The sequence below is a fragment of the Callorhinus ursinus genome, unplaced genomic scaffold (assembly GCF_003265705.2).
Source record: "Callorhinus ursinus isolate GAN/ISIS: 27379988/994484 unplaced genomic scaffold, GSC_fseal_2.0 scaffold4, whole genome shotgun sequence".
In the NCBI taxonomy this organism is placed as follows: domain Eukaryota; kingdom Metazoa; phylum Chordata; class Mammalia; order Carnivora; family Otariidae; genus Callorhinus; species Callorhinus ursinus.
In genome coordinates, this window is record NW_027397066.1 from 31,864,393 (window position 1) to 31,886,850 (window position 22,458).

General features: G+C 38.3%; 2 protein-coding genes across 5 annotated transcripts in view; both read right to left on the reverse strand.

The window, feature by feature from the left end:
• Nucleotides 1-18,543, reverse strand: part of TLR10 (toll like receptor 10) — a 30,757-nt gene extending 12,214 nt beyond the window's left edge. The window contains exons 1-2 of one of the 3 annotated variants that reach the window (XM_025887023.2): nt 18,454-18,539; nt 647-727 (exon numbers count right to left, since the gene is read on the reverse strand). The gene's annotated coding sequence lies outside the window, so the exon portion shown is untranslated. Of the gene's footprint in view, nt 1-646; nt 728-13,697; nt 13,779-18,453 lie in introns of those variants that run through there. The other 2 variants (XM_025887022.2, XM_025887024.2) reach the window with 2 other exon arrangements.
• Nucleotides 13,159-18,551, reverse strand: TLR1 (toll like receptor 1). Of its 2 annotated transcripts, XR_012377879.1 has the most exons (3): nt 18,454-18,551; nt 13,698-16,308; nt 13,159-13,613 (listed from the first exon to the last, which is right to left on the reverse strand). XR_012377879.1 is itself a non-coding variant. In XM_073891533.1 (2 exons), the coding sequence occupies exon 2, from the start codon at nt 16,239-16,241 to the stop codon at nt 13,857-13,859; it is 2,385 nt and encodes a 794-aa protein (XP_073747634.1). In that variant the 5' UTR covers nt 16,242-16,308; nt 18,454-18,551; the 3' UTR covers nt 13,159-13,856. The 2 variants fall into 2 exon arrangements, 1 of the variants encoding a protein (XP_073747634.1); XM_073891533.1 differs by having other exon boundaries at nt 13,159-16,308.
• Nucleotides 18,552-22,458: the final 3,907 nt, after the last annotated feature.

Genomic DNA, 22,458 nt, shown 5'->3' on the forward strand with positions numbered 1-22,458 from the left:
TTTTTGAGATTTTATTTATACTTAAGGTTCAGGTGAGACTCCTGGACGTTGCTAGTGAAGATAAAAACTTCCAAATGGATTGTCCACAGGAGGAATGGCCAATTCAAAAATGAATGCTTATAACAGGTTTATGTAATGTGAAAATGGGGAGGAGGTACTTTCTTAAAACAAGATTTTTTTTAACAATAATATTGGGATTTTTAGTAAAAATGTAATGCATGTATTTCTACACATAATTTAGAGGGGGAAATCACACAATAAGGAACAGTATAAAGAAAAACAACAACAGAAAATGAACACTCTACTGCACACTGAAACCTATGCAAACATGTCCATATACACATACACATAAAAATAGGTGCTGGGAAATAGGTGCACACCCATCAGGAGCATTGGGGAGGGTCCTCCTGGCTTGTTGGGTGAACTAAGCTCTAAAATCTCTTTCATCTCAGAAATTCTCAAACCTCTATGATCAGCACACTCATAATCTGTATTGTCCTCTCAAGTAAAAAAAAAAAAAAAAATCACTTGGGTTTTTTTGGTGTCCAAAGACGTATTCTTCCTTTTCCCAGAGCCCAAAATGTCTAAACACTTCACTCTGTCAGTGAATGGCGAAGTTTTCTTTACTTTTTTAAAATTTGCTTACCAAAAACCAGTCAAGCCCAGTTAAAGAGTAGTATTCTGTGTCACCATCATCATCATCATCATAACACCTTGCATTTACTTCCTAAAGTAAATACAGTAAGTAGTATATACAAGATATTGGCTAATCCTCACCAGAAACTCCATCAAACTTATATAAAATTCCCACTGGACAGATGACGAAACTAATTCATAGAGAATAAGAAACTTGCCCAAGGTCATCATCCGGTAAGAGACAGAGTCATGATTCAAACTTGAGCCTCTCTGGCTCTGAAGCCCACGGTGTTTTCACTATTCCCACTACCCAAAAGTTCATGAACTACCCTCTCTGCCTTCACCTGGAATTTCTAAATATTCTAATCCTTATTTGCAATTAGCAACAGGAATAGTAAGCTCAGAACCATATACTGATAATTTGGGGCTATAATTTTTTTTATTCCTTTCAAAAATCTTTCCCTTTTTCTGTCCCTTTTTCCCCTCTTCCCTTATTCTGAGCTTCAGAGATAATCTGCCATGGTAACTACCCCACACACATACAAACACACACGCTCTCTCACATACTTTTCCCCTCTTATAACTTCCCCTGATTTCAGAATTCTTCCTGCCATATTTCTCCTTCCATATACAAATTGCAGTGAACAGAGAACATGTGCTACCTCAGGTGGCCGGAGCTTTATTTTACAGATACTCCAAGGAGTAAGGAGGCACTGCCCCACACTGCAGGGCCCCACAGAGAACTAACAAAATGGCTCCCACAGTAGCCCTGGTGGTCGGGCCATCTAACTGTACTCTCCAAAGTGGGCAAAGGCTATTCTCTAGTTATGAGTCAGCTTCTCTTTGACCCTTCCTCTTTCTTAATTTCCTTTTCTTTCTACTGCCAGCTTCTCTTTACTGCTGCCTTTGCTTCTATTTCTTCTGACAGCCTTTTCTCAGAGTCATAGCTTATGGGTAGGACAGAGACATCCTGAGGGTACTTTCTGAAGATAATAAATCTGATTGGATCCTTGTATCCAAGGAGCTCCAAATGGAGCATCTCTATTGGGCAGAGGACCCATGGACCGTCTGATAGTCTACTGGCCTATTTTACGTCTTGCCTTTGATAGGGCCCAGGTCCCTGAGGAAAGGGACCACTTGCCTTTGATAGGCCCCAGGTCTGGGGAGGAAAGTCACATAACTCAAGGCTCCCCACTGGTGGAAGGAAGGGACTGGGGCTGCTTTTCCTTAAAGCCACTGCGGGCTAGCTCATGGTCTAGTATGAAGCACGTGTTAATTGAGTAAAGCTCCACTAGTTTAATTATAAATATCAGTAAGAGAAAATAGTGGCACAGTTTATTTTTTCTAAATTATATTTCTGAAAAATAAAAGGTAACAAAATTCTCACATGGTTAGGAAATTCCAGTAATTTATCATTCACTTACTAAACTTGAGTGCTCACTTCGGCAGCACATATACTAAAACTTATTATACTTGACAAGTATAAGGAGGGGAGAAAATTTTAATTTGAACAAATAAATTGAATGGTCCTAAATATGTAATGGAAACCTAAAGGAAGACTTTGCAGTCACAACTCATGAATTATTGAATATTATATCAAAAACTAATGATGTACTATATGTTGGCTAATTGAATTTAAATTAAAAAAAAGACTTTGCAGAGATTTAGTAAATACTTCGCTATCAAGGACTAGAGCAGCACTGTCCAATAGAATATAATGCAAGCCACACAAGTAACTTTATCTAGTAACCATATTTAAAGAGACAAAAAGAAACAGGTTAAAGTAGTTTTAATAATATATTGAATCACTATATCAAAATATTAACATATATTCAATATACAAGCTATTAAGATATTTCATGTCTTTTTCATACAGTGTCTTAGAAATCTGGTATGTATTTTATACTTAGAGCACGTTTCAACTCAGACTTGCCACATTTCAAACACTTGATAGCGACATACGGCTAGCGGCTGCCATATTGAACAAATAGGGCTAGAGCCTTAAGTTAATTAATGACCATCCTACATTTAGCCAACAAACTGGCACTCCTGTTCACCCACAGAATTTTCCCCAGTAATGCCAAATATGGATATTTCTAATTTCCTCACCTTTCCTGACTTCAGCTCTTAACTCCCTCTCTCAAATGATCCTGTTCACTCTGCAAATGACCCTGTTGTAGAAACATCTATCAGGGCCTATGTCCTCAGAAATTACCCCCAAAGCCTTTAGGGATAAGAAAGGATATATACAATACATTACATATATAATCAGATTTCTTATCTTCAGAAAGTATCGTCAGGATGAGTCTCTGTCCTGCCCATAAGCCATGACACTGAGAAAAGGCTGTCGGAAGAAATAGAAGCAATGGCAGCCATAAAGAGAAGCTGGCAGTAGAAAGAGAAGATGAAGAAACAGGAAGATATTCATATACTGGAGGTGGAATGGGGGCGCGAAGAGTGAAGATAAGCAAATACTAAAGAAAGATTAAAGAAGAAAAGAGAGAGAAAATGGAAGGTTTGTAAAAAGCAGAAAGGATAGCAGATTAAAGGAGAAAGCGAAAACATAGCGGAAAGAAGAGGCGACAACAAAACAGAGAAAATCAGGACAGAAGGCAAGAGACAGGGTAGGAATGGAGACCCAAAAAAAGGGAGAAAATAAAATTTCTGAGCTAGACAAGGGAGTGACAAAGGGAAAACAGTAGAGAAGGAAAGGAGGAAAGTCTGGATCTCTCATCCAGCTACCATTTATTATTATAGCTTTATTAATAAGTCGCTTCATGTTTGTTTTAGACCAGGTAATAGAGAAATGCCATCACGTTACAAACATCCTGTGAGACATATCCACGCGAGGAGTCTCCCCAGATTTCCTTGTTGGCAACAAATATGTGCAATGTTTTGGCTGAATATGAAAAAATTACTCACTGAATCATGCTTACTAAAAGATTTTCCAGTATCTCCAGTGGTGTGCTAGAGCTGGGTTATACCAGCTCTTAAGAGCCAATTTTTAATTTTTAAGAATTTTGTGAACCGGTTAAAAGGAACTATTATTAAAAATTCAATTGTATATGCTTGCAATTAAATAAACTATATTAAAAAACAAAAGTAATAGGTAAGCAAAACTCATCATTTCCTAATTAGTTTACTAGGCAGTTACATTTGTTATGCTCTTGAAGTTACTCATGTTTTTTGTACCTGTACGGCACAGTTTTTGTACCTGTATGGCACGGTTTTTGTACCTGTATGGCAGGAACACTATAGAGAATGTGTAGCATTGTCTGTCCTGGTTTTTACATCTCTAGTGGAATACATCCTCCAGTAACTTCCTAAGAAAGAGTCTTTGAGGGTTAATTTAGAGTGAGAACCTAAATGTCCCATTTCATATTTGATTGATTATTTAGCTGTATCTAAATTCCTAAGTTCCAAATAATTTGCCCTACCAAATTTTATTTTCTAGCTTCTGGTATTGAGAAGTGCGATGCCATCTTGGTTTCTGATTGTGTGTGCTTCTCTCTTTCTCTCTGGAAACTTTTAGGATCATTGTCTAACATCATTCTAAAATTGTTCAAAATTTCAAGAGGAGGTGCCTCCTACCATTTATTTTGCTGGGCATAGTTAAGAGATTCATGTCTTACAGTGTAATTTCTTTGCTTTATTACTTTGACAATGTCTTCCCCTCCTTTTTCTCTGTCTGGAACACTTATCAGATGCAGGTGGACCTCCCAGCTTTAGGCTCTTATTTCTTATTTTTTACCTCACATTGGCAACTAATCCTTTTGTTCTAAATCCTTAAAACCTCCCTTAGCATATTTTCCAATGCTTCAATTTCTTTGGGGGACGGGGCTATCATAGTTAAGTTCCAAGAAGTATCTTCAAGGTGTCTTGGAAGAGAGGTTAACATCCTCCTAGGCCACATATCAACATGTAGTACTCCTTCCCCCGACTCTCAAAGACATAGTGCCTGGGACAGAGCTGATTAACTTTGATAATGGATTTTTATTAAGCGTGGTCATCTACCTGTGTGGGTGTTAATTTGTAGAATTCAAGAAGTGACTGTGTCCTAGTAAGGGGATGAAGTTCATCACAGAGCTCTGGAGCAGTGAAGGAAGGCAGGGATGAGCTGGTCCAAAGTGTTGGGGAGTCACTGGAAGAAAGAGTCCAGAAAGAGAGAACAGGAGAGGTAGCCAGAAATTCAGCATGTCTCTGAAATCCTCAGGAGGGACTGCTTTCCTGTAACCATGCAGATTGGGGACTTGAATGGTTTTACTTGAAAATAAAAAGAAAAACTAGAAACTTTGGTGATATTTGGGTTGCATTAGTGAGGTTGAAGTTTTTCATGTGTTTGTTCTCTAACTGAATCCTGGTTTTTGTTGTTGTTGTTGTTGTTGTTTTTAGATTTTATTTTACTTATTCATGAGAGACAGAGAGGGCAGGGGAAGAGAGAGAAGCAGGCTCCCCACAGAGCGGGGAGCCCGATGCAGGACTGGACCCTGGGATCATGACCTGAGCTGAAAGCAAGCAAGCGCTTAACCGACTGAGACACCCAGGCGCCCCTAACTGAATCCTGTTTTGAGCTGTCCATCTCATTGCCAATATACCAACTGGGATTTAGTGGTTTTCTATTTTATTCTACCAGTTCTTTATATAAAGAAAAAAAGTCAATTTTTTCTGTGATATTTACTACCAGTTTACTTCTCAATTTACTGTCTCCATTGGCCATGTTTAGCTGTTGGTGTTTGCTTATTCATTTGTTTGTTTGTTTTAACAGGGAGCTGTTTCTATTTTTTTATGTAGTCAAATTCTGTGTCTTTTCTGATTTTATTTCATCTTAGATAAAGCCTAGGACTGTCTAGACTGCACATGATTAACAGCCCAGCTCCAGTGCCACACAGGGTGGCATAAGGTAATGAAGATACCAATAATAACAATAAAAATGGCATCATCGTAAGAGCTAACATTTACAGAGCTTCTGCTCTGCACCAGGCACTGTTCTATGCACATTACATGTTTTACTCCTTTAATGCTCCTCACGGTAGTATGAGACAGGAATGATTATTCTCATTTATATTCACTGTAATAAAGCAGGGAGGAAATGCATAACCACTCAGGGTCCCTAGAAAGAGGTGGAAGGGCAGATTTCAGGCTGGGCTGGTCTGTCTCTGGAGTGTTCGTCCTACCCACTGTGTCCTGCCAGGTGTAGAGAGAATAGCCTGACCCTGGCTCCCCACACATCATACCACTGATTTCTTGTAACAATCATATGAGGGAAGCACCATTACTATGCTCATTTTACAGATGTGAAAAAGGAAGCTGGAAGAGCTTAAGGAATCCATCCAAGGGCACAGAGGTACAGAGAAATGGAGCCAGGACTTAATTCCAGAATGTTTGTGTAGAGAAACCAGCTTTATAACCTCTGTTCTCTACTAGTTCTATCTTTGATGAAGACTTAGTTGTTTTGTGGGGGATTTTTTAGTTTATATTTACTTTTTTGTTGTTATATTTTTTATTGTTTTTAAGTTTTAATTTAAATTCCAGTTAATTAACATACAGTTTAATATTAATTTCAGGTGTAAAATAGAGTGATTCAGCACTTCCATACAACACCCAGTGCTCACACATCAAGTGCCCTCCTTAATCCCCATCACCTATTTAATCCATTCCCACCCACCCCCTGGTAACCATCAGTTTGTTTTCCATAGTTAAGAGTCTGTTTCTTGGCTTGCCTCTCTCTTTCTCTGCCCCCTGTTCATTTGTTTTCTTTCTTAAATTCACATGTGAGTGAAATCATATTGTATTTGTATTTCTCTGACTGGCTCATTTTGCTTCACAATACCCTCTAGCTCTGTCCATATTGTTGCAAATGGCAAGATTTCATTTGTTTTTATGACTGAGTAATATTCCATTGTATATCTGTACTACTTCTTTATCCATTCATCAGTGATGGACAGTATGGCTCTTTCCATAACTTGGCTCTTATTAATAATGTTGCTGTAAACATCAGGGTGCATTTATCCCTTCGAATTAGTATTTTTGTATTCTTTGGGTAAATACCCAGTAGTGCAATTACTGGATCGTAGAGTAGTTCTACTTTTTGAGGAACCTCCACATATTGTTTTCAGGAGTGGTTGCCACCAGTTTGCATTCCCACAAACAGTGCGAAAAAGTTCCCCTATCTCCACATTGTTTGCATTTCTGTGGTGTTGATTGTTATTTCTCTCCTCTCATTTGTGATTTTACTTATTTGGGCCCTTTTTCTTCTCTTTTTGATAAGTCTGGCTAAAGATTTATCAATTTTTTTGATTTTTTTTTTTTAAGAATCAGCTCCTGGTTTCATTGATCTGTTCTGTTGTTTTTTTAGTTTCCATATCATTATTTCTGCTCTAATGCTTATTATTTCCTTCCTTCTACTAGCTTTAGGCTTCATTTGTTGTTCTTTTTCTAGCTCCTTTAGGTATAAAGTTAGGTTGTTTATTTCAGATTTTTCTCGCTTCTTGAGGTAGGCCTGTTTTGCTTATATACTTCCCTTGTAGGACCACTTTTGCTGCACCCCAAAGGTTTTAGACCATTGTGTTTTCATGTTTATTTGTTTCCATGTAAATTTTAATTTCTTCTTTGGTTTCCTGGTTGACCTATTCATTGTTTAGTAGCATGTTGTTTAACCTCCACGTATTTGTGGTCTTTCCAGATTTTTTTCTTTTGGTTGACTTCTAGTTTCCTAGTGCTATGGTCAGAAAAAATGCATAGTATGACTTCAATCCTCTTGTATTTGTTGAGACTTGTTTGGGGGCCTAATATGTGATCTATTCTGGAGAATGTTCCATGTGCACTTGAAAGAATGTGTATTCTGCTGTTTTAGGATGGAATGTTCTGCATATATTTGTTAGGTCCATCTGGTCCAGTGTGTTGTTCAAAGCCATTGTTTCCTTGTTGATTTTCTGTTTAGATGATCTGTCCATTGATGTAAGTGGGGTGTTAAAATTCCCTACAATTATTGTGTTATTATCAGTTCCTTTATGTTTGTTATTGTTTTATATATTTGGGTGCTCCCATGTTCGGTGCATAAATATCTATGATTGCTATATCTTCTTATGGGATTGTCCCCTTTATGATTATATAAAGCCCTTCTTTGTCTCTTATTACAGTCTTTGTTTTAAAGTCTAATTTGTCTGATATAAGTATTGCTACTCTCGCTTTCTTTTGACATCCATTCGAGTGATACATGTTTCTCCATCCCCTCACTTTCAATCTGTAGGTGTCCTTAGGTCTAAAATGAGTCTCTTGGGGCACCTGGGTGGCTCAGTTGGTTAAGCAACTGTGTTCGGCTCAGGTCATGATCCTGGAGTCCCAGGATCGAGTCCCACATCAGGCTCCCTGCTCAGTGGGGAGTCTGCATCTCCCTCTGACTCTACCCCCTCTCATGCACTCTCTCTCTCTCTCAAATAAATAAATAAAATCTAAAAAAATTTAAAAAAAATAAAATGAATCTCTTGTAGGCAGCATATAGATGGGTCTTTTTTTTTTTTTAATCCATCCTTATGTCTTTTGATTGGAGAATTTAGTCCATTAACATTCAAAGTAATTATTGATAGATATGTATTTATTGCCATTTTATTGCTTGTTTTGTGGTTGTTTCTGGAGGTTTTTTCTGATCCTTTCTTGTCTTTGTCACCTTTGGTCTTTCCTTTGCACTCAAAGTCCCCTTTAATATTTCTTGCAGGGCTCGTATAGTGGTCACAAACTCCTTTGGTTTTTGTTTGGGAAACTCTTTATCTCTCCTTCTACCCCTAATGATAGCTTTACTGGATAGAGTATTCTTGGCTGCAGGTTCTTCCCATTTGGCACATTGAATATATCATGGCCCTCCCCATCTAGCTTGCCAAGTTTCTGTTGAGAACACTCCAGCTAAGCCTTATAGGTTTTCCCTCATAATTTATGGACTCCTTTTGTCTTGCTGCTTTTAAAATTGTTTATCACTATACTTTACAAATTTAATTACAATATGTCTTGGTGTTGGCCTGCTTCTATTGATTTTGATGGGAGTTCTCTGTGCCTCCTGGATCTGGATGTCTGTTTCCTTCCCCAGATTAGGTAAGTTTTCAGCTATTATTTCCTCAAATAAATTTTCTTCCTTCTTTTCTATTTTTCTTCTGGGACTCCTGTAATATGAATATTATTACATTTGATGGAGTCACTGAGCTCTCTAAGTCTATTCTCATGTTGCACAATTCTTTCTTTCTTTTGTTCAGCTTCATTATTTTCCAATATTTTGTCTTCTAGGTCGCCAATTCGTTCCTCTGCTTCCTCCAGCCCACTGTTTATTGCATCAAGTCTGTTTCCAGTCTCGCTTATTGCACTCTTCATTTCTGATTGATTCCTTTTTAACTCTTTTATCTCTGTGGTAAGGGTCTCACTGATGTCTTCTATTCTTTTTTCAAGCCCAGTGAGTATCCTTATGATTATTGCTTTAAATTCTCCATTAGGCATGTTACTTATATCTGTTTCACTTAGATCTCTGGCCATGGCCTTATCTTGTTTTTATTTGGGAAAAATTCCCCTGTCTTGGCATTTTGTCTAAGTCTCTGCCTTCTTCTGTGTGTTTTAAAAGCGAGTTATGTCTCCTGCTTCTGAATGTAATGGCCTTATAAAGAAGAGGCCCTGTAGTGCCCAGGGCCTGGTGCTTCAGGGAGTGTCTCTGCTATGTGCTGAATGTGCCCTGCTATTGTGTTTTGGTTGCTATGTCCTCCAGGCCAGTTGTCTGCTGAGGCCCTCCTTCCCTGCTGCAGGCAGTGTTTGGTCCTTGGCCTGAACATGGCAACTTTTAACTAGATGTGCTCTGATCTCCTTGTGAAATGCTGTAGTCTCCTTGAGACCTGTACAGAACTCTCGGGTAAGGAGATAAGGTGTGGGCAGGGGTTTGTGCTGGTTTTCTGGGGAGGGGACCACTGCACTGGGACTAAGAAGGGCCGTCCCACCAGAGCACAGAGGGGTGGGGCTTGTTGTAAGCAAGTCAGGCAGCCAGTGTCCTTTCTGAGCTGCTTCCCTCAGGTGGCTCTGTGTTTATGCTGGGGGCGTGGCAGGGGAGAATGACGCCAGTAATCTCCTTTGTTCCTGGAGAGGTGCACTGTGAATGAAGACTTAGTTTTGTTATCATTTCCTTTTGTTGGTTGTAAATTTTTCAAGTACAGAAAAGTATAAAAGCAAAAGCAAGCACCAACCACAGGCAAGCAGTGATGATGTTTTTGTATATTTTCACCTAGACCTTTTATTCTGCATATTTTTAACATATGAAACCATTCTGTACATATACTTTTGTATCCTATGTTTTTCATTTATATTGTAATATAAGCATTCCCTTATATTAATAAAAAAGACTTCCTATACATTATTTTTTTAGATTGTGGTAAAAAACACATAACAAAATTTATCTCCTTAACCCAATACACTACTTTTAATGATGATAAAATGTTATTAAACAAACACAGCACATTCCTCCATTGTTGGAAGTTTACAATGTTTCAAATTTTTCACTGTTAACAATGACTCTGCAATTAAAATACTCGTAAGAAATATTTGTCCACATTTCAACTTATTTTCCTAGGCTAGATTTCTAAAGTAGAATTATAGGTCAAAGAACATGGTTATTCCAAAGCCCTTTATATATATATATATTGCCAAATTACTTTGCCCTCCTATTATCACTCTATAAAATGTCCATTCCACCGCAGTCTTATTAGTATAACAGGCTGATAAAAATGGGACCATTTTTTTTTTTAATGGGACTATTTTAATATCAATTTGGTTAAGGTCTCTGGAGTGAAGTGTGAGACTAGATAACTGGTTTTGCAACCCTTTGCTGACTTCTAGCCAATAAATGGGGTTGGAGAGTCTGAGAGGAGTTAAAGATTAGAAGAGGATTTTGGAGAGTTTTTCATATATTATGAGTTCCATTTACTCTCAAGAAGGAAGGATCAGATGTATTCCCTCTTACAGATGATCATCTATAAGTCAAGGATAAGGGGCCTAGAACAGATCCTTCCTTCCCACCCCTCAAAAGGCACCAACCCTGCTAACACCTTTATATCGAACTTCAAGCCTCCAGAACTGTGAGCCAATACATTTCTGTTGGTTAGGCCACTCAGGTTGTAGCACTTTTTTACATTAGCCCTAGCAAAGTAATACACAACTAGTGCTGAGCATTGAAGCTTGATTATGAAATCTTGAAGTTCAGTATAGGAAGTGCAATCATCCTAGAGAAAACAGGAAAATCCAGTCCTAACAACTATTGCAACTTCCATTACAGAACAAGAGCCTGGAAAAAAAAAAAAAAAGATTTTATTTATTTATTTAGAGCATAAGCGGGAGGGGGTTGGCAGAGGGAGAGGGAGAAAGAATTTCAAGCAGATTCCACCTGAAGCCTGATTCAGGGCTCAACCTCAGGACCCTGAGATCATAACCTGAGCTGAAATCAAGAGTCAGATGCTCAACTGACTGAACTACTCAGGTGCCCCAGAACAAGGACTTTTATATATTTTTAAGCATATATTTCATTGTTTTAATTTCCCTTCCACTATAATGTGTCATAAAGTTTAAATGATGATTTTTCGGCATCCCTAAATTCTAACTACATAGCTTAACTTTTCAAGATCTTTGACAATATGATCTTAATCTAACTTTTCATGCTTTTATCTCACTGTCATTTTTCATAAACTACATGGCTCAGTCAAATTGGGACACCAATCCCAAAATAGGCCTGGATATTCTTGTCTTTGTTCTCTTCATCTCTCTATTTAGAATGGTCTTTCCATTCCTCATCATCACACATTGAAAAATCCAAAGTTAAAATCTTCCTTCAGTGCCCAATAGAAAAACCATCACTTCTAAGACTTTTTCTTTTCAATCTAAATATTTCTGAACTTCCATTGCATATTTTTTGTTTCACTGATTTTTATTTTAGTTATCTGGATTCAGGTAATAGCCTCTGATTGACTTTAAGTTTCTTAGGGCAAGAAGCAACTAGTACATGTCTCATTTGGGTTTCTTCTTCCAAAAGTGGAAACTGAGACAAGAGCTTTGTGTACAGGTCATTTGGAGAAGTAATGTCAGGGATCAAGAGTAAGGGAACTGGGAAGAATGAGGCAAGGAAGAAGATAAAAGCCAATCTCAGAGTGAGTAAATCTCAGTCCTACTGGGGACTCATTGAGGAATGGTGTAGAACATAACTCATTTGTTAACCCAAGAATAAAAGAAAGCAATATTTATCTAATGGCTCCCTTCCCTTAAGTGGTCAAGGATCTCCTTAGGGGATGTCTCTGCCACTTCCAGGTTTGTGCATATACCAGAATGGCTGAACGGGCTTCTATGAACATCACATGCAGGGGTATCATTGAAGCCACAGGGCATAAAGTGAGAGATATGTGGTGCAGCTATGACAAGATGCTATCTGATTATACCTTCCCAGAGCTGGCAGCTGGACTAAAAGGATAGACCGGGAGAATGATTGATGAGTATAAAAAAAATCTGATAAAATGATGCTAGGAAAATATATCTAATATAGCCCATTCCTTGCAATGTTCCAATCTGCTCATGCCCTGCTTATGCCCTGCTCATGTGTAATAGTTCCCAAAGACAAGAATGCTATGCATAAAAACAGTACACATGGACTATATTCCTCCTTCTGATCAAAAGAGCAAAGTCTCTTGTGCATGCTAGGTGTCAGGCAACTAGAATCTCAGCAAGATCTCCAGCCACAGAAAACCAGACTCAGAATTTCCATTTGGCCTGAGATGTAATTCAAGAACTCTTGGTTTGGGTTCCCCCAGGTGCAGACCCTGAGACAATTATTCAACTACAAGTAGTTTATTTCAGAAAACACCCTTAGAGGAATGAGGATATGAGATAAGTATAGAAAGGAAGGAATAGAGTATATAAGTATAAGAATAGTATAGTAGAGAATAAGTATAGAAAGGAAGTATAGTATTGTATAAGTATAGAATTAGTACAGAATGAGTATAGAAATACCCTTATAAATAGTATAGAAAACACCCTTAGAGGAATGAGGATATGAGATAAGTATAGAAAGGAAGGAATAGAGTATATAAGTATAAGAATAGTATAGTAGAGAATAAGTATAGAAAGGAAGCCAATGAAAAATACATTTATCAAGCTGTTTCCACCATGGAGAATTAGAATTCCATTCTACTGGGGAACTCAGGGATAGTGTAAAGCACACCTCAGATTTATCCCCAAAATGGGTGAGAAATTTGGGGCGTCTATCCAACAATTCTGTCCCTGATATTCATTGAGAGCTCCTTCCAAGAAAAATCTCCAGCACTTCTTGGGGCGCCTGGTGGCGCAGTTGGTTAAGAGTGTGACTCTTGGTTTCAGCTCAGGTTGTGATCTCAGGGTCCTGAGATCAAGCCCCATGTTGGGCTCCATGCTCAGCATAGATTCTGCCTGAATTTCTCTCTCCCTCTCCCTCTGCCCCTCCCACTTGTGCGCTCTCTCTCTCTCTCAAATAAATAAATCTTTTTAAAAATCTCCAGAACTTCTAAATTGCCCTTTGTGTAAGCCAAGTAGGTTCTCATGGCCAGGAGAAAACCCTCCAGGCAAAGAGTGCAGCATTAGGAATAAGTGGCCTTCAACATGCAAGGACAAATGCTGAGTAAAAACAAGAAAGGCACCAATAGCTACAGATATCTGCTATAGAAACTGAAGTTATTTATTTATTTATTTATTCATTCATTCATTCATTCATTCATTTGAGACACAGAGATACAGAGAGAGAGAGAGAGAGAAAGCATGAGCAGGGAGAAGCAGGCTCCTCACTGAGCCAGGAGCCCGATGTGGGGCTTGATCCCAGGACCCTGGGATCATGACCTGAGCCGAAGGCAGACGCTTAACCATCTGAGCCACCCAGGCGCCCTAAAGTTATTTAAATAGGTACTTGTCTTGATTACATGATGCATTCAATGAATTCAGTCCTAGAAAAGAAAAAGATTAATTCCTCATGGGTTAGAAATTAACTACTTAAACAAAAATTATATCATTGTATTAATTTTTATTACCATATATAAATGGTGAACTGGAGAGCCTGAAAGTACACATTTTATCTACATCATATATTCAAAATGGCATTTAGATTTGTGTTGATGCAAAATAATCACTGTTGGAATCTCCAAAAGCAGCAACATTTTTCCAAAAGCAGCAAAGGAATTGTTTTAGATCTATGTGTGATCTATTTTTTTTGCTTGCTCCATCAATTTAATATTAATAGATGCTCTTAGGTTAGCCCAAAAAAGTCCATGTTTGCTCTTCTCCTTGGGCCATTCCAAGTAAGTCCTTTGTGCCATAAGATTTTTGAGCTTGTGATAGCTGCTAGGAATGGAATACTGTGGAATGGGTTCCAGCAAGATCAAGATTAAGTTATCAAAAGCTTCATGAAAGAGATTGTGGTGGGCAAAGTAGAGTTCATAATGGCACCACTCACTCTGGACAAAGTTGGGAGACAAAACAAAGATGGACTTGTAACTCCTCTCAATGCAGTTTATGATATTTTCCACAATGCTCTTGCCAGGAACAAAGTTTCTCTCATGGAGACAAATCCTTATATCTTCTTTTTCTAGGTTTGGTAGTAATTCATTCTTCACCCAGGCAGAATCATGCCCACTATATGAAATAAAAGCATGGAACTGGAGCGTTCTTTGGAGTTCTTCTAAGGGTGTGTTCCTCGCCCTGTGCCGGGTCTGGGTCCACTGACACACCATCCTGAGATACCAGGGCAGATCAAAGTAGATACAGAGGGCAGTCACAGTAACAGCCAACACCAGCACAGTGACCCCAATGGTAACAAGCAGCAGAGCTGTGTTGCAGGATAACCGAGATATGTGAAAGTCCTTCAGTGGAGTTCCCTTATAGTTTTCTGGAGAGTCACACTTATAAGAATCAGGCCAACCCTCTACCACTTCACTTGATACTTGGCCTAGACTTTGGACAAATTCTCTTAGCTCACATGTACATTGGAATGGATTGTTCCCTGCTCTTATGGACCTAATCTTCTGGCAGCTCTGGAAGAAATCAGCCGATGGGTTGGAAATTGAATTAGAGTCAACAATCAGTACAGAAAGGCTGCTAAAAGCATCACAGTCAGGAAGGTAGGCTAAAGAATTGGAAGCAACATTGAGTTCTTGTAAAGCTTCTAGTTTCATGATTGGTTTAGGAATGCTCCTTATTCTGTTATTGTGAAGATCAAGTACCTTGACCTTGGGAGGTAAACATCTGAAAACAGAGTCAGCAAGCATGTTTGAAGACATATTTAAACTTAATAAACTTTTAGTCCAAGCACAATTTCCTTCATTTTCATCATACCTCAGAGAATTCTGGCTAATATCCAATTGTTGTAGAGATTTCATTTCCTTGGTCATATTAGCTATAATTGCAAGTTCTTTTAATTGATTCATTTGTAAATTAAGTGTCTCCAGTTTAGCCAAGTTTCCACAATTTTTAAAAATCATGTCTGTTAAGAGATTATTAGAAAAATCCAAATACAGAAATGGGCTAATTTGGGATGGGCAAACCATGTGGATCATGTGTGTACCAGACACTGTGAAATTTTGGATGTTCATATTTGAAAAGAGTCCATAGATATAACTTTGTGGCAAAGTGAACACATCACTGACAACATGGTGTATCGATAAGGCCTTCACTGAAGTGTTGGAATAATCAAAATATCTTAAGGTAAGGTAATCTTGTAGTTTTACATTTGAAATTGAGAAATACTCTATGCTTGTATGCCAAACCAACTGGAGGATCGTAATGAAAAAATTCCAAGTTGTTTCAATGTTGTTTAAGGTAAGAGTTGATAACCTTGAATTCTTCTGAAGTTTTGACAGAACATTTTGGAAATAAGAACATCCATTATTATCTAGCACACATTTGATATTAGATAGTTCCAGACGCACTGCTGTGCTGACTGATACATCCAAAGTAAACTTGAATTCCTTTCTTCTGGGGAAAACAATGTGTAGACTTTCTGTGTTAAGGTTTCGAAGGCTCTCAGCATCTTCTTTTTCCCCGTAAGCATCTCCTAAGACCAGTAACACCTTACTTATATGCAAAGGAGCAATGGGAAACACGCTAGATTTTTGTAACTGTGTGGCACTTAATCCCAGAAATTCCAGGTGAGACATGTTGCCAAACTCTTTGCATATGGGCAGATCATCAAATGCATTAAACGAGAGGTCTAAGTGCTTGAGGTTCACAGTAGGATGGCAAGAAATCTTCCCCAACTCATTGTGGGACAAATCCAAGTATTCCAATTCCTGGTTGAATTTGAAAACACTGATATCAAGATGTTGAATTCTATTATAAGAAACTATTAAAATCCTCAGCTTTGATAATGATAGGATGTCAGAAGTCTGAAGCTCAGATATATAGTTTTGTGATATATCTAAGATTGTTGTTTTCAAGGATAGGTCTTTGGGAACATGAAAGAGACCTGTGTTTGATCTGTTAACTAGAAATTCACTTTCATCTGACAATTGGATTCTGATCTCAAATATTAACATGACGATTATGGCAAAATGGAAGATGCTAGAATTAGTTTTCATCATTTTGTAACACTAGACATTCCTAAGCGTTGTTGCTATTCCTCAGAGCATCTCGATACAGGTACAGATCCTTAAAAAAACAAAACAAAACAAAACACTTTAAATGACTGTATTAAACTAGGCATGGCTGACAAACATTTTTTCCTAGAGACTCATAAAATGAAGGCTGTGTTCTTTGGAGTCACATAACTGAAACCAGGGAAATATACGTATTGATAAAAAATTATACTACCTCTAATCAAATAACTTTTAATATGGAAGGCGTAATGGGTTGAATGGTGGCTCCACCCAAAGGATATATCCACCTTCTAACCCTGTCCTAATCACCAGAAACTGTGAATATTACCTAATTTGGAAAAAGGGTCTTTGTAGAGATAATTAGGTTAAGGATCTGTAGATGAGGGGATCATCCTGGATTATCCAGCTGGTCTTTAAATCCAGTGACAAGTGTTCTCATAAAAGAAAGGCAGAGGGATATTTGATGGAGACAACAGAGACACAGAGAAGGCCATCTGAAGGAGGCAGAGACTGGAGCAGATACACCCACAAACCGAGGAATACTGATAGTACTGGAAGTTGGAAGAGATTTTAGGGAGAGTTTAGTGCTACCAACACCTTGATTTTAGACTTCTGGTCTCCAGAACCACGAGAGAATGAATTTCTTTGTTTTTAGCCACCAAGTTTATGGTTACTTGTTATAGCAGCCACAGGATACTAATACAGATGGTTTTACTTATTTATGGAAAGTCCACTGACCCCAACCCTCCCGAGATCATATAGAACTCAAGCTAGGATTCACGGCTGGTGTATTTTTCTACCTTTGACATGCACCACCTTATGGCTTTCTTAAGAGTTCCTTTCCCATGGGGTTCAATTTGGACTCTTCTTGCATTACTTTCTATTACCTACACGTGGTTTCATGACTAACTTTGGTCTTATTCAAAAGGTAATTAGATCATGATAAAAGGTCTCTCAGAAAATCCATTTATTCATCCATTTATTTATTCAACCACTATTTATTGATAATCTACTGGCCATGTTTTAGAAACTAGAGATAAAACAGTGAACAAAATAAAGCCCTAATTCTCAAGGAGCTTATTATCTAGTGGGGAGATGGTAAATAAATGACTAAATGTAATTTCATGTAGTATTAAATATTATATAGAAAATTTAAGCAGAGGGGCACCTGGATGTCTCCATCGGTTGAGCACCCAACTCTTGGTTTTAGCTCAGGTTGTGGGACTGAGCCCCGTCTTGGGCTCTGTGCTGAGCATGGAACCTGCTTAAGAGTCTCTCCCTCTCCTCTCCGTCTGTCCACCCCAGCTTGCATGTGCTCTCTCAAAAAAAAAAAAAAAGAAAAAGAAGGAAAAATTGAGCAGAGTAAATGAATCAAGAATAATGGTAGGTATGTAACAGTAGTTGGTGGATTTTTTAGATTGATTGGTCAGAGAGGACTTTTCGAAGAAGTTGCCATTGTGGTGTAAACCAGAATGGAGTGAATGAGTAATCTATGGGAAGATCTGGGGGGAAAGCATTTCTGACAAAGAAAAAGGCAAGTACAAAAGTCCTGAGATGGGACTGAGGCTGGCTTATCTGAGGCATAGTAAGGTGGTCAATGTTAGTATGGAATGAATGAGGATGAGAGGAAGTAGAGCCAAGATTGTACAAGATGCAGATCGTTGCAAGGAGTTGGGATTCTAGTTTGAGAGTCATGAGGGAATGGTGAGCACTGAAACGCTGCAAGGATAGTAGTTTCCTCCTCTTCAGAAAAATTTTGTTCATCCATCAAATATGTATTGATTCCCTATGCAGTGCTAGGCGTTATTCTAGGTTATGCTTATTGCACTGGTTATCAACCCACTATAGCCCAGACCTATTTTGTTATCAAGATTCTAATGACACGGGAGACCAGAGGGAGTTGTGTTGGGATGAACCCTAGAGTGTGATCCACATCCCCCTAATCTGCCCCACCCAGACCCCTTCAGCTGGGGCTACATAGCTACATGGATCTTTCAGGGAAATTATTCAATCTCTTGGGTCTGCATTAGACAGGCAAGCCATCAATATCAGCAAAGAGTCAAATTCCTCTTCACATATCCCCTCACATCTCTCAGTGGGCACAAAAGGACCTCAGTAATTAAAGTCCCAGAAAAAACTCTAAGTTGTAAAAATTCCTCAAGGTACATGTAGTATTTGGAGCACTGTTTGGACTTACCCTTTTGTAGAGGTATCCAGTGATGCCTTGGTTATTTTGATTTCTTCAAACATATGAGAGGGCCCAGTATACCCCTTTCGTCACCATTCATGTAAACTCTGTGCAAGGAAAGGAACCCAGCCATTAAAATGCATGTTAAAAGGAAAGGTGGCATCCAGAAGACACATGAAAAGATGCTTAACACCACTAACCATCAATGAAATGCAAATCAAAACCATAATGAGATATCACTTAGCACATGTCAGAATGGCTAATATAAAAAAGACAAAAAATAAGAAGTGTTGGCAAGGATGTGGAGAAAAGAGAACTGTTATACACTGTTGGTGGGAATGTACATTGGTGCAGCTACTGTGGAAAACAGTATGGAGTTTCCCCAAAGGATTAAAGGTAGAAATACCATATGATCCGGGGGCACCTGGGTGGCTCAGTTGGTTAAGTGTATGCCTTTGGCTCAAGTCACAATCTCAGGGTCCTGAGAAGGAGCCCCACAATGGGCTCTATGTTCAGCAGGGAGTCTGCTTGTCCCTCTGCCCCTTCCCCTGCTCATTCTTTCCCTCTCTCCCTCTCTCTCCCTCCCCCTCTCTCTCTCCTTCCCCCCTCTCTCTCAAATAAATAAAACCTTAAAAAAAAAAAAAGAAATACCATATGATCCAATAATCCACTACTGGGTATTTACCCAAAGAAAATGAAAACACTATTCGAAAAGATAAATGCAGTCCTATGTTTATTTCAGCATTATTTACAATAGCCAAGATATGGAAGCAACCCAAGTGTCCGTTGATAGATGAATGGATAAAGAAGACACACACACACGGAAAAATATATATACACAATGGAATATTACTCAGCCATTAAAAAGAATGAGATCTTGCCATTTACAACAACATGGATGGAACTAAAGGATATTATGCTAAGTAAAATAAGTCAAACAGAGAAAAACAAATACCATGTGATTTCACTTATATGTGAATCTAAAAAACAAAACAAAGAAAAAACAGAAATAGAAGCATAAATACAGAGAATAAACTGGTGGTTGCCAAAGGGAACAGGGTTGGGAGGATGGGCAAAATAGCTGAAGGGGAATAAGAGATACCAACTTCCAGTTATAAAATAAATAAGTCACTGGGATGAAAAGTACAGCCTTAGAACTATAGTCAATAATATTGTAATAACATTTTATGGTGACAGATGGTAATTATACTTATGGTGAGCACAGTTTATTGTATAGAATTGCTGAATCACTAGGTTGTACACCTGAAATTAATATAACATTGTATGTCAACTATACTTAAGGTCTAAATTAAAAAAAAAAGTAAAGGTGGCATTTTTATGGCATTGGTTATATTTGGCTGAAAGACCCAGAAATTTCCCAATTTTTTTCTCTCCAGCTTCCTGAAAGAGCTACTCATACAAGTAAAAATACTTAAGTAAGAATCAAAATTATACCCAACTACTGTCTGGGCCAGTGCCCAATCTCTCAAAACAGAACCAGCTAGTAAAAGCTAGGTCAAAGTAAAAGTGGCTTGGATTTAAGGTTCACATGGGATTTCTTGTCTTATTCCTTAGCCTGAATCCAAATCTGGGGATCTTTCTAACTTCTGGCCAACTCTAGGGTTGAAGGTAAGCAGTGATCAGCATAATCGGGCATGGTTCAGGAGAGTGACAAGAGAGACAAGGAACAGAGACAGGGCCCCATGCATGGACATGAGTGCCTACTTAGCACACAGTGAACCCACCACAAACAAGATGAAAAAAGTTGTCCTTCTTTTCTTAAAAAACTGCCTATCTCGAGCATTTACTGAAAGCACGGCTTCAGTTTTCTATCTAGCTAAATTAATTGACTTAAATAGCCTCTATTTTCCCAGCCTCCATTCTGTCCTTCCCTTTATAATCGTCAATTTAAAGTACTCGGTTTATGAAACCACTTTTATTTCTGTGATTAAGAAGTGAAAGTATTGTACACATGAGGAATTGACTTTTGGGTACTTACGGGATCTTTAAATTTCATATACCAAACTTGCTAAATCAGCGAAAATCAATTTTTTTTTAATCGAAGTCCTGATGGCCAGCACTGAATCTCCAAACTATTTTACTACCAAATAAAATAATTATTTGCTAACTTGATTAGTAAAAGGAAGATTTATTCAAAAGTATAGAAGTATCTCTAGGTGTGTTTATGTCAATTTTAATGATTATGATAGAGTTGGCTTCACTTTATATGATACAATGCATCAATACATTTGAGTTGTCTTTAGAGACTTTGGTGTAATAAAATCAGGACTTTGACTTGACTTCATGAGTAAAATCCATACAATCAACCTGGCCTATTAAGTTCAATACCATGAATAGTAATTGTGAGTCTTCTCTACACAAGGCCAACTAGCTTTTAGGTTGAAAGGATCAGAACCAGTTCAAGAGTGTTTTGGCATTATTTCCTATGTGGTTTTGTAAACTTTTGCTTTTTATTGTTAAGATGTACTTATTTTCAATTCTTTTGATCAAATTGGGTGTAGCCTGGGAAACATTTTCAAAATCTACAGTTGCACCTGACTAGTAGCACCCAGAATAGTCTCAGGGGCTTGAGAAAACGGAAAAGAATATTTAGTGGGAACAGCCCAGAGGAAAAATTAAAATCAACCTGCCCATAAAAACAGAGGTTGTTCAGCAGCACTGCCTCCAGGAGTAATGTACCTACACCCGCATCTTCCTCAGCATTCTCACTGCAAAGGGAGAACTGGGAGCAATAGGTTGAAGACCAGTGCCATCTGAGACCAACAGCTAGTGGCTCTGTAAAAAAAACCGTGAGACGTTTGCGATCCAAATATTCCTCTCCCGACTCAGAAACAGTTTCTGAATGCAAGCCATGCATGAGATGAGGTGTCATCCAAAGAAAAACAAATGACACACAAAGAAAAACAAACACACACACACACACACACACACACACAAACCCCTTTCTCTGAGTTAGGATGAGAAACTGAGGAACAAATGCTAGTTCAAACCACAGTAAGCACATATGAGCAATAATATATTTAGAAAAACACCCCAAACCCACAGTATGTCTTCATCATAGAGACTTTTGAGATTTTTGTGTCCAAAACAACTAGATAGACCATTATTTTCTTTTATAGAATTAAAAAAAAAATGTTGCTTACCAACACAACCTGCCCGTCTGTCACGTTGGCAGTCTGTAGGAAATTTAAGTACTTCCTCAAACATTGATTTCACTAGTAATTACATTTAAATGTTAGGGGGTGGAGAGAAAAGCTCTTTTATGCCATCTACTGAATCCCACTGAAATTACATACTACGTATAAACCTATTTTCTTCTATTCACATGTAGAATAGGGCCTGGCGGGTTGACTGATAGACCTGTATTTTTTTTTTAAGATTTTATTTATTTTTGAGAGAGAATGAGAGAGAGAGAGAGAGTACATGAGTGTGGAGGGTTAGAGGGAGAAGCAGGCCCCTCGCCGAGCAGGGAGCCCAATGCGGGACTCGATCCCGGGACTCCAGGATCATGACCTGAGCCAAAGGTAGTTGCTTAACCGACTGAGTCACCCAGGCGCCCTGTATTTAAACAGAATTTTTGTGGTTCTCTATTTCCCTATGGTCAGCTCACTCTTGTCGACTAACGAAATGAAGGAGGTGGTGTTAATAACCACAAATGATTATTGACTGAATTCAAAATGCGTATGGTTGCAGCTGTGCTGATTGATGGAGTACAGGTCCGGGTTTACATCAGGTGCTTTGCTTTTCATCTTGCCTCTTGATCAGTCCACTTTTAAAAGTGACTGAGAGAGGAAAGAGGAAGGGTTCAAGATCAAAGTTCTGCTCAAACTCATAAAGAGGGAAGATCATTCATGTGCTGATATAGAATGGATGCCAATCATGTCTTTTTCTTTAACAAATTGGTTTTCAGAGAAAACGTGTGCTCAGATTTTTTCCACTGATATTTTCAAACTTTCTTCAAAAAGTGATTTTTCAAAACTCCATGTGAAAAAC